At 36.3% G+C, this 13,203-nt stretch overlaps 1 protein-coding gene across 1 annotated transcript in view; it reads right to left on the bottom strand.

Annotated features, from left to right (window-relative positions):
- Nucleotides 1–13,203, bottom strand: part of ush2a (Usher syndrome 2A (autosomal recessive, mild)) — a 427,426-nt gene that overhangs the window by 19,237 nt on the left and 394,986 nt on the right. Inside the window, exons 63-68 of the mRNA XM_088624763.1 lie at nt 11,152–12,668; nt 8,478–8,799; nt 4,480–4,686; nt 3,289–3,527; nt 2,421–2,638; nt 1,231–1,407 (exon numbers count right to left, since the gene is read on the bottom strand). Of these exons, the coding sequence (XP_088480889.1) occupies nt 1,231–1,407; nt 2,421–2,638; nt 3,289–3,527; nt 4,480–4,686; nt 8,478–8,799; nt 11,152–12,668 (2,680 nt within the window). The remainder of the gene's footprint in view (nt 1–1,230; nt 1,408–2,420; nt 2,639–3,288; nt 3,528–4,479; nt 4,687–8,477; nt 8,800–11,151; nt 12,669–13,203) is intronic.

Here is a 13,203-nt window from a genome sequence, read left to right as displayed (position 1 = left end):
TCAGCTGTATGCTGGTCCTTTTACAGAGGAACATGTTGGATAGGTAGTCAGTGCAAATTAGGATTCTACTTTAATCAGGTCACAGCTTTTAAAAAATGGATAACTGCCAATAATCAAGTAAAATGGAAAGTAAAAATTACTCCAGATGACTATTGCATTGTCAGCTTCCACACGGTAATTAAGCAGCAGTATCGATTTAGTAAATGTTTGGCACTCAGCCTACGCGTTAATTTAGTCCTGTTTCAGGGCAACTTTAAAATCATGTTCTGTTTCAAAGTGTCTTGAGATTATGGTGCCAGGTGGCAACCTTAACTACATTACATGCTTCTAATCTCAATAAATCTTGTTTGCAAAAATGAAAGAACTTGAGTGTAAAATAGCACTCCTTGAGTGCACACTGAAACTCTTTCTCTGAAACACTTGCACTTCACTTGAATATCAACAGGAAGGAACTTAATCTTTTGTTCGTATGTTTGATTGATTCTTATACATAGAGCTAAGCAGAATGATTATTTTCATTTCAGCAGACTGAACTGATTTGTTCTGGTTTGAGATTACACAGCAATGAAAGTGTGTGAATATTTCCCTTATTAAGACCTTGAGAGGAGATGCAGCTTCCAAGCCAACTTTAATCAATTCTGAATTCTGACATTAGACATGATAGTGACAAATATAAACAGTTTCTTGAAGGCCTTCAGCTGCCAAGTCTCTCAGAGATTGAATCTGTTGCTCTGAGTGCCCAAATTTCTCTGTCTGAATTAAAGGAAGCACTACAGGCATATCCTCAGTTTTAAGGCATACCCCTCTAGTTTTTTTCACCTTTAGGGATCAGCTGGGATCCTTACTACAAACAGTGTCTCAAACTCTATAGATACCAATTTTTGAAAATATTGTCCCTAATATATTATAATGCTAAGAGGTATGCAAGCATTCTTAGATATAGACCTGAGATTTCCATAGCAAAACTGATTCATTATGATCAAACAGGATTTAGTAGAACACAACTACACACAAGTAGTTTGCCGTGTTTTTTTATAGCATTCTTGCTACTATTGCTACCAAAACCTACCTGCATCTGTAGCAGCAAACAGAATTGATTAATAATTGGTGATTTAAAATCTGGGGAGGTACACAGTTACTGGTGATATGAAATAAAATACACAAATATGTATAGTAAAAAATATATCAAGTGTACAGAGTCAGAAGGGAAAATGAGAAGATTTTACTGACTTTTGTCAGAGGTTCTGGGAATATACAAAGTGCTGTGAAAGCCACTGTAGAGACGAATGCCGTTCTCTGTTAGAACATAGTCCTGGAGCTGCCCATCCAGAATAAAGGAGTGACTCCAATCGAGGTACACAGTTGTCAGATTGCTGATGATAATGAATGGAGCTCTGTACCTTGGTTCTGGAAACAAAGACAATATACATATAGGTTAGGTTTGCAGTGCATTAGTAAATTGTGAAACTGAAGGGGCTGTATACTCTTCTTTACCACTTAAAAGGTTTTGGCAATTTGCGGTAACACAAAATGGAATGTTTTGGTTTCATATTTTTAAGGTTAATTTAGGGTACAAGAAGGGTCTACCTGAGGTAAGGCATGGGGTTCTGCATCAAGAAGATTAATATAAGACTGATCCTTTCCACTGCTTTTTAGTCCAGTGTTAATGGAAGGACTAGAGTGGAAATACTATGATCTTCTGTGTCACTCTGATTTCTGGCTTATTAAGTAGTTAATTTAGTCCAGAAAATATCTGTCTACCACTTATGAATGTACTATAGAAACTAAGGGTAAAGCCATCTCACAAGACACATTGGAGCATGTCCTCCTGTTTCTATGGGGGGATGGATTGTTGGTGTCTCGAAAACAAAAGCTTATGTGTCAGTAACAGTGGGACACTGAATTTATTATTGCCTAGTATTTTCAAGTATTACTTAAATTTAATAAAAGCCCTATGGAGTTTTATGGACTAGATTGATAATGCAAAGGCAGCATTTGGTCTTTAATGCAAATTTAAGACAAACATTAAACTGTATGTGTAGAATGTGCTTGTTTTTCTCCGGTTGAAGTATCAATGTGTTTAATGGTTTTCTTTCTAAATGAGCCCTCATTGATGTTATTGTACCCTCAGACAAAGCATAATAATTTTTTTTCAGGTCTTTCAAATTATGTTCATATTAGGACATTTTATGAATACCCTATAATCAGCAATAAAGAAATCAAGAAAAAAAAGTTTGAAAGTAAAAAAAAATAAAAAAGTTTACTTTAATTAAGGGTTTAATGAAGCAGCTGAGTACTCATTTGTAATGAAATCCAGCAGGCCCTTGACCAGGATTGTTAATTAATCAAAATTAATGTATTTGGAATTGATCAATCAAAATTGGAAGTATTTGCAGTAATTACAGTGAAAGCTTTCTTACGCTCTTTTTGAGTAGTAAAGGATATCCACTTAGAGGCTGTGCTCCCTACAGAATTGTAGCAGATGATTCTGAGATTGTAGGTGGTGTATGGTTGTAAGTCACTTATATTGTAACTCTGCTCCTTTCCAAAGTACTTCATTTCACTCAGCGATGGGGTACAGGGAGTCAGGACTGGCTGCACTGGCTGAGGACAAGCAGTGTGGATATGAAGCTCACAGCTGGTATAAAACAAGAGAAAAAAGCTTTTTAAATCCCTACTAGATAAATCATTAGATATGGAAATGAATAAAAAAGATCCATGTTTCATTTTATAAACAGCAAATCAACAAGCAAGACACTGAATACTACAACTCACCAATTACAAAATTTCAGCCATGTGGGCCATTTGGGTTTGCATTTCTAGGAAATCCCAGCTCAGATCCTACCACTTTTAAGAGCCCTTTAAAACTGAACAGGTTGGGCACCATAATCATCGAACTACTCATTCTCATATGGGCTTCTATCAGTCCATTGCAACTTGGTTTCCTGAAGGTGCACCACTCGATTACTACAGTGTGTTGCACAAGGTTTTAAGTTATGTTTAAAAATAAATAAATAGTGCACACCTACTGCAAATTGATTTGATTTGAAGAACATACTTTTCCTGAAAATAACAAAGTTATGTGTCTTTTGATGTTCCATAAAATACATATTTTCTAAAGTTAGTGAGATAAGACTGCAAAAAAGTCTGATACATTTTAAATAATACATTTGAGCTTTTAACAATTATATTTTTAAAATATTTCATACCACAGAATTCCCCAAAATGCAACCAATCTTACATTTTTGGGAGAATATTTCAAGATGGGAATGTTAGTAATATCTGTACCTCTCAATAATGCCGTTTGGAGAGAGGGGATCCTGCCACTCCACACTGGCAGATCTGGATGTGACTCTGTGGATGTGGGGTGCAGGTTGATTGGAGGGGGCAGACGGCAGGGTGACTAGCTGGGTAAGTGGCCCTCTGGTGCAGCAGTGGAAGCAGGTGCAGGCCTCCACTCCCACAGAGTAGGTAGTAAAGGGCTGGAGCCCATGAATAGTTTGCTCTCTTGATGTTCCTTCGGACAGCTGAAAAAAAAGAGAACATCTAAAATATCAAAATATTATTTGCTTTGTCTACTGAATTCAAAGAACAAACAATAGGGGAATAAAAAACAGATACCACAAAATGCCCCAATTTTCATTGTTCAGCATCCACAATGTTTGGAAAACTGTTAGCAGTCTAGCAAAGTTACTTTCTTGTATAAAAAAAGTCCTTTCTCAGGTATTCTTGGATTCTTACTCCAGGAAGACTTCAGAAGCAAAAATTATCTCTACACTAGGTTAACATCTTTCCCAAACTCTCAGTGATAGACTTATGTCTAAATCTTTACATTTATTTACAGATTTCACTCTTTCATTCTTCACCTGGAATTCATGTTCAAGCTTTTCATAGCTTTGGACACAATACCTCACTTCCCCTACTTAGTTGCCTTTCTTTTGTCCTCCTTACCCATCTCTTGGCCTTATATTTCTGCTCCCTTCCTCATTCTCTGCAGAAAACTCCACAAGTGAAGCATTGTGTTTTTTCCGTACGTTTTGGTATGGAATTAATTTGTACTTGTTCCAAAACAGAAGAATGTTAAATTTAATGTGAAACCAAAAAAATATTTAAAATGGATGGAAGGCTTTAAATCAAATATTTTAAATCCTGTTCCCCTAAAAACTATTTCAACTCTACAATTAAAGTTGGAACTCATGGAAAAATTAAATGAACATTTTAGGTGTGCAAGATAAACTTGTTCTGGAAGATAAAATTGTCAGATTATTGAAGATGATTCTCTGGGACTCCATAAACATTGGCTGTATGTGATCAAATAGCCACAAGTAACAAAATAATTAGTGGCAGAATGAACTCCTCTTATTTGTAACTTTTTTAAATCCGCACCAGACTGGACTGTATGCTGTTCCCTAAGGTGACCCAGTAAGGATTGGCAACCAGTTCAAATTAGGCCAGAATTGTAAACGTTGGGTTTCTTACCAAGAGTTGGGAATCCCTGTTGTTTGCAAAGACTCTGTAGAGGCTGATGATACCATTTGGCTTGGTGGGGGGGCTGATGCTGACTACAGCAGAGGTAGCCTGCACCTGGAGAAAGGTTGGGGGATGAAGTCCTTCGGGAGGTGCTGGACCTGTTCGGCCACGGCTCCAGGAGCTGGCAACTTGTCCTGCAGAATTCACTGCCCACACCTGGGGGAGAGGCAGCCATAACACACTGAGTAAAATGCACCGAAAGGATGTCTTGTTATTGTATACAAAAATTAATTCAGAACTTTGCTTTTCAAACGAAAAGCACTGTAGGTAGGGTCCTAAACTGTCTTTGTTGAAAAAAAATGTTAAGCCCCAAAGGAACAAGGAACAAAAATTACAATACAGAGTGAAACATCAGTGTTGCTTTCTGATACCTAACCATATTTATTCAGTGAGTGAAAAATAAGTGAATTCTTCCCATATTCATGCTTTCTCTTTTGTGAGCTGACAATAACTAAATCTGCAAAAAGGAACTTTACAAAATGTTATATTATACATAATTTATAACGTTTATAAAATGTAATATTTATTATTTTCAACACATTTTGATAAAGTACTGATAAATAATTAACTTTGAATGCTGAATCATGCATTATACTTTTGACATAGTACACCTACAATCACAGTAAGCAAAGGAAAATGTTTCTGTACTGAAATCTGTTGAGAGGGTTAACAGGAATTCATTTCTGATTCTCTTTATTGAAGCTGATACTACACTTTTAAATAAAAGCTGACCTTCACGTTGGGCCTATTCTGTGTATTTTATCAGAATGGTAACTCAGAGACAACTTTCCAAAGGGTTCACCTAACTAAAAAAGCTCAGTACGTAACAGACAAACCTCAGCATTTATTAAAACATTTCTTGAACAAATCTACATGAAAATTTAATTTTACCTTAATGAAGGAGTAAATTAACACATGGAAGGTAAGGTAATCTTATTTATCAGAAAGCATTTGTATAATTACACATGAATACCATAAAAGGTCAGCTGAGGTCAGCATTTGCATGAGTAAGTAATTTGTAGATTGTCAGAAGTAATAGACAGAACAGATGGATGTGCGTGCATATAGGGTTAAATTAGCCTCAATAATAGCCAATTACACTGTGATCAATCAGGATGATAGATCTAAATGGCAATGTAAAGAGACTCTCTAAGCCATTTGCCGTATGCACATTCTATACTAACCCATAGTGCTAAAGCTGCAATCTCCCCATGTGTCAGCAAAACTGTGGGTCAGAGAAAGGCTAACATGTCAAGTAAAGGAAGCAAAGGTCACTGCAAAGAGCTTGGCTAAATCTGACTTGTTCACATATTTCACAATTGCTTTTTACTACTTCAACCTTTCATGATTACACATGAAATAATTTTTAAGAGTAATTAATACATTATTTTTGGTGCTATTATGTTGATTTCTGAAGTAATAAATATACAGTGTATACTGTGAAACGCTAATATGTCAGGGATTAATTTTGCTGAAAAAGTGCTGCCATCAATGGTGCAGTGTTGCAACATGGAAAATGATCTCAAATAAAGTGAAAAATGTTTTGGGCACTATAGGGTAATCCCCATGTTTATTGTTCAAACTTTTATTCATATTAGAGTGAAATTGAATAATTTTACAGTTGTATCAGTAAAAAAGTTTTAGCCTTGATGCTTTATTTTAGAATAAACTAAATTGATGGTCTTTGAGCATCTTTATAATAGAAGGAGAAACTTCTTGAGTTTCCGAACACCATTCAGAGCATTCACTCAACAAAGACAATTCAATCAGGCAAACTAGGAGCTTTAATATGCCCTTGAGAGGAAGCACAGTTTTACTGCAGGCTGCACGGCATGCATACTGATAAATAATTACAAGAAAATAAAAAAACAGCTTTAATTGATGGAGGTTTGTTAAAGCAATTTGGTCATTAGTGAGTCTGTACTGATCATTTTCACAAGTGGTTTCAAGTAACAGGAAAGAAGTCATCCGGCTCGTGCTCTCTTGAAAGATTTTTTTTTAATTATAGTATTAGACAACAATAAAATCTCTATCTTACAAACTCTGTATAATTTTCATTTGGGAAACTTGTCCTCATTGTTCATTAAATGCATTCATTGTATTGATACAACATGCCATTAAAATAATAATTTGATTTATGAAAGGAATAACCAATCAGCAAAGTGTGATATTGGAGCCAATTCTTGGTACTTCTATGTAACCATCAGTTTATAAGGCAATAGAATTATAACCACGTAAACAGGTAATCTCTTTAATTAATTTAGAAATTAATGGGAGCAAAAACATGATTACCTTGCCTTGAAGAAATAACCTGCTAAATAGATCTGATATGCAATTCTAATATTGCGAACGTGTTGACTTAACGGTGAGCTATAAAACCTTATGTTTCAGGGCTCCACAGGACTGGCCATCTCAATACTGATAGATTACAGTGATAATGACAAGTAATACTTTATTTTGTGACCTTTATATTCAGAGGTTAGAGTAGGGAGCCACATCTCCGAGTGGGAGCTGCAAATGAACAACAGTGTTTAATTCAAGGCTGAAATGTAAAAAGATGGAAGTAAGACTTTAACATTTGACAGATAGTCACATTATATTTAACAACACTGTTAAAGGAAATCTGGTTGTCACAAATCTTAATGACAGGATTACTGCCAAGAAAACTTCAAGACCTCAGACTAAGAAGAGAAATGACATCTTCCAGCTCCACAAGTATTGGGACAAGTAAGTCAAACCCGCAATTTTCTTTACAATAAAAATAAATTGTGTTTGTGCTCATGGAATTAATATGAATGGTAAGTGCAATATAATATATGTTTATTTTTTTGGCTCTGAAAGTAAATTTCATTTTATTTATAAAAATAAACTTAGCATTCACAGATCTGGAGATGTTTCTCTTTTATAGCCTATGACTTACTGTAAACAGTAAGAACAATGATTTTATTGTGCTGCTACAAGATCCAGAAGTTGTTTTTTTTAATGGATTACAAAGCTGTGAGATAAGTGAGATAGTAGTTAACTGTAGTGCTCATTAGGTTGGGAATGTCTTTATAAACACAGTGTTAGTAAACACATTACCCACAAAAAGGGAGAGCTATGCAGGAGTATAACTTTTGCAGACAATTTAAGACTTGATATCCTATGGGTATAGTTAGCAACCTCCCTGGAGACAAATAGCAGACTTTAAAAGGTCTTTCCAATATTTGTAATGGCTGAGGGCAACAGCTTATTCAATAGATTCGATCATAATCATCTGTGCTTTCACAGCTCCTGATTTATCACTTTGCTTACATTTGGTCATCAGTCAGTTTGCCGGCGAGTTGTCATAAATTATGTCTCATAAATAAAAAAAAAACAATCAACCATACTGTATCAATTCATCTCTGTTCTGATTATGCATCGTGTACCTGACAATCAAATGCTAATGCTAGTTTTGTTGTAAAGGGTAGGCTGTCAATTAGACAGCTCTTGTAAAGTAAATCAGCTCTATGTACTCAAATTAAATACCTGTCTGCATGCATGAGTGTTAAAAAACTATCACACCTACTCTGTAGCTCCAGGATGTTAAGGTTTCAACTAGAAATAGTCTCCATACTTTTATCCCCACACTTCTTAGACTGACAGCATAAAAATATGGATAACTGTGGGGCAATAAAAACAAGCCAAAGCCAAAATGAAGGAGGAGAAGAGAGATACAGTATATGTTAAATCTTAATCTTATTAATCTGAGTCCCATCTTCTGGGCTATTATGGACTTGAACAATTAGAAATATAAAATTGGAAAAAACAATTCTCAGATCCATCTGATAGTTGTAAAAAAATCTAAAGTACATGAAAATGTTCTCTGATCTGACAGAGATGTTTAGTTTACTCACTACTGAGCAATTTAGTCTATCTTAGATTTCACACCAAAATAGATAAATATAGACCCAACACATATTTACCTGATAATCATACTCCGTGAATGGGTGCAGGTTTTCATCTTTGAATGACATTGTTGTGTTTTTGTAAACCAGGACTGCAGCTGAGGTGGTATCCATAATGATGACATTTCTTCTGTACAGCTCAAAGTGGAGAATCCTTCCATTGGGTTGTGTGGGCATAGTCCATGTTATCAAAAAGCCAGTCTGCATCCCATCTGAGTCTTCCTGGAGTTCAATTTTTGGTGCAGGTTGATTTGCAGGTGGAGCTTCCAATGTCTGGACTAAAGCCCAGTCACTTGAAGCACAGCCCAGTAGGGTACAAGCCTCTATTCTTACTTCATACCTGAGGAAACAGCAAACACACAAAAAAAAATAAAAGAAACCAATATTTTAAAATTATGCACCACAGCTTTTTAAATTAGGCTTTCTAGGATCAAAGTTTTGGAAGTTATAGAGAGCTCTACAAAATTGTTTCCACTGTGGCAATAAATCTCAAGACAGAGTTGTGGGTTACTGTTTCCCTCCATTTTAAGAGAAAATGTGTATGTTCCTGTTTATTACTCTGCTCTTAATATTCATGCATTTGTGAGCTCACTGTTATATTTTTGTAGGACAACTAGACATATTTTTTGTTCAGTCTTCCTCCTGCTGATTATAGCTTCTTAGATATTAGCTGCAAAATATGCTTCTTTGTCTTCTGCGTGTTTCTCAAGTGTTCTGTCTACCAATGAGGGAGTTGTTCTGCCCTGCTGTCTTTAAATGTCCCTAAAAATGGCCTGTTTTTTTCTCTGGAAACACATTAGGTTTGAACTAACCCACTCATCCATTAAACTGGCTAAAAGTTTAAAAATGTACACTTTACTTCACATGATGCATCTTAATTCAAGTGATGCTCACATATTTTAAAAATGCTTACTCAATGAGAAAAAAGAATTATATAAAATTGGGTTGGGTATTTGATCTTAACAATATTGCAATAACTTCATAATGCAGCCATTGTTTATGTTCCACAGTTTCTTCAATTTCCACTGTGGTTTCAGGGAATCCCTTTACGTTCTTTCAGAATTCATTCATCACTCACTCAGCTAAATTGTGACATTTCAACTATCTTATCTTGGAATGAGATATTTTCTAAAACATTCGCAATGCTTTTAAAATAGTTTTTTATGAATCAACTTTTTTACTTGATTTTTTCTAACAAAATATAACTAGAAAACTAAAACATGATATTACCACTACCCAGCCCACCTTCCTGAGTGTTTCTTCCTGAGCACCTTTAAAATACAAACGGCCAAAAAGGAACCCCCATGCAACAATACTTTGCAACCACAGCAGCCCTGAAAGCCTCCACTACAGCCAATATTAATTCTAGCAATCAAAGGTTACGTATAAATGATATTAACACTCACTTGAAAACTTTTAGCTGCAGTCACAGCAGCCACTCAGATCCATCATTTGTATTTGCCACTGAGAGGGGCTCTAAGATGACTCACAATTTACTATTAATCCTCACAAAAATCATGACTTTTGTTTACTAGTCTAATCCACAAAGTATAATTTATCATGTTGGGTGGGGACTGAAATGAATGTAGATCACACTTGGTTGCATTCATTTGCAGAAATTGTTTTTATGTAAAGAGGTTTAGTATTGCTAGTTAAAACATTGTGACAGCAAGATTAGAGACTTTCTCTCAGCTTGAAAACCTGTTAAATGATTGCCTTATTTTCTTTCACTTTGTGAGCTCCCATTTTCATTTGGTATATCATTTGTTCTTAGGCTTCCAAGTAGTGGAATTCTAGTAACAATTGTAAGGAGTTTTCTTCTCCACCCTATTAAATCTGCTTGTGTTCAATAATCGGTCTGGCTAGCAGACTGGAGTGAGTCCTGTGCTCGCATTAATTGATATTACCTTCCGAATGCTTCAGAATTTGATTTGAAGTACAATGATGAGTCAGGATAGTTTAGAAATTTTATGGACAAAAGATACCAACATTTACTTTTATCAAAGTGCTGGAAAATATGGGGAAAGAAAGGGACTGCAGATGTACCAAAAAACACCAGTTCATCTGTGAAATATGATCTGGCTTGGGTATAAATGGTTCACTGAAACCTGTAAACTGATGTTTGCAGATATATTTTGTCTGATTATCAAGAAGAAATGGTGGCACCAAGGTGCAGTGGTTAGCACTATTGCTTTGCTGAGCTGGGGCCCTGGGTTCAATTTCTTGAGTGCTATCTATGTTGTGTTTTTATGTTCTTTCAATGTTAATGTACAGTAGGTTTCCTCCCACACTCCATAGACATACTGGTACTATAGGTTAATTGGTTTCTGAGAAAACTGGTACTGTGTGTGTTTGTCTGTGTGTGTCCTATAATGGATTAGTGTCCCATCCAGGATGGATCCTGCCTTCCAAATATTGCTTGTTAAAACAGTATGTGTAGAGCCATTTTTACCTGCATATTTTTTCAAAGGCACCGCTTATTTTAAACTCACAAGATGATGTTTATTCAAAAGCAGAGGGAAATCGAAGATTAAAATTAAAAGCATAATTGAAGGAATGAATCAATGGACACTAAAATGACCTTACTCTGTTTCATCAGTACAAAGGAAGCAATTTGATGATCATTATTCTCAATTTTGTCCCATAATAAAATGATTTATATCTCTTCAAGAAGCTAGGACATTTGACATACCTGTAGTATGGCTTCAGGCTTGATAGAGGGAAGGACCGGCTAAAGTAGGCACTATGGTTGGGAGGAAAGACAATGCTTTTGATGTTGGTCTCTCCTGGATCCCGTTTGAAAATGGTATAGTTTAATATTTCCCCATTGGCTCTAGCTGGAGGATCCCACATCACTAGAACATCACTGGAGCTTGAAGCACGCAGTTTTGGGGGAGCAACACCAGAAGGGGCTGATGGATTTGTCCTTGCCTTAGCGACAGGGCTGGTTGTGCTTCCCTGACTATTGCTTGCAGTCACAGTATAGCTATATTCAATACTTGGCAGCAAGCTGAAGTCATGATACCCAGTGTCCAGTCCTGCATAGATGAGAACACCATTCCTTCTTAACTCATAACTCTTAATCACTCCATTGGCATGTAGAGGATCTTTCCAGGTGATTTCTACAGACTCTGACCCTGTCACCTTCAGTGTGGGAATTCTCATGTTGGAAGGTGGTGCTTCCTTTGTATAAGAGGACTTTGGTGAACTAGAGGTACAACCACCATTTGTACATGCAATTAAGATGAACTCGTAGTTGGTGTAGGGTTCTAAACCAGTAATCAAACTGTATTGCTTCTTCCCACTGTAATGTTCTTCTCCATTTATTAGTAGTGTGTATTTAGTTATTTCTCCATTCTGAACCTTTGGTGCGGTCCATGAGCTATTAATTTGCGTTGAAGTAATGTTGGTCATTAAAGGTGGATCTACAGCTGTAGGACTTGCCTCTAATGTTATGATCTTAGTTGGTGGGCTGGTAGTACACCCTTCCATAGTACATGCAATAATTGCATAGCCGTACAAAGTATAGGGTATAACTTCATCTGTGTAGTTGAATACAGTGGCATCAAAACTGAAAGGATAAACAAAATCACCTTTCTGTATTCTGTAAGATTGCAGGATCCCATTGACTTCTTCTGGAGGGGCCCATGAAACAAATAGCTTATAAGGATTCCTTTCCACATATCTGACGGTTGGAGCAGCAAGGCCTTTTGGAGGAGCCTGTTTAGTCTCCACCATTAGCCATGGACTGTCTGTGTAGCCAGCTGAATTCCAGACTCGCACTCTGAACTCATACTTTGTCCAAGGTGTTAAATTTGTGACATTGTAGAAAAAAGTATCATTGTCTGTGTTGTTTTCGGTAAACAAGACATTCCCTTCAAGAGGGATTTCCTCCATGCTGATGTGCCTGCCGCCCCTAGCAGTTCTGTAGATGATCTCATATTTAGATATTTTCCCATTTGGTTGGGAAGGTTTTGTCCACGTTAGCTCAATGCTTTGGGCTTTAATGGACTGGGTCACAGGTGCAGGCTGGGAAGAGGGCAGAGCTTCTTCTGTTCTGATTGGCTGCTGAACTGATCTAGTACAGCCAACTTCTGTGCAGGCCTCCAAAACTAAAGTGTAGACCGTGTAGGGCTCAAGTCTCCTGAAAAGAAACTGCCGAGACAAACCGCTGAATTCCAGGTTGTTGTCATTGAAAATATTGTAGGTCTGTGAACAAGAAAACAATAGGTTAAACATATCAAAACAATTGTACAAAAACTTGATATTAACAAAGACCACATAAAGAATTTCTTAAATTTCCAAATAACATATTAGTGATAAAGAAAATAAATATTATGGTCTGGTTTTGATACATGGTCAGTATCAGTTAACATTTACAATCACTTTAAGAGAACAGCTAGGTTCTAGGTGTTCTGTTCTATCTATCCCTTTCTTAAGGGATCCTATGGAATCAGCTTCAACAATCTGACCAGGATTGTTCCAGACCCTTTTTTCTCTAATTTGCATTTGTCTTAGTGTCACGAGAGGCTGCTAATCTTAAAGTCACTTAAATTACCTTGTTAAATGTACTTGAATCAAATCTGAATTTTCACCTTACCTCACAATATATCTTTGTTTCCCATTTTTTTTAAAAAGAAGGGAAAGTCTTTGTAAGGTTCCATTTGTCAATTTCAATAGATTGCCTATGGAAATCACAGTCACTAGACAGAAATTGTCAGGCAGTTAGCTGAGAATAGAGCAT

This window comes from Lepisosteus platostomus, chromosome 3 (genome assembly GCF_059453375.1).
Source record: "Lepisosteus platostomus isolate fLepPlt1 chromosome 3, fLepPlt1.hap1, whole genome shotgun sequence".
NCBI classification, from domain to species: domain Eukaryota; kingdom Metazoa; phylum Chordata; class Actinopteri; order Semionotiformes; family Lepisosteidae; genus Lepisosteus; species Lepisosteus platostomus.
Note: the sequence above shows the minus strand (reverse complement) of the source record. Positions and strands in the feature narration are given on the sequence as shown.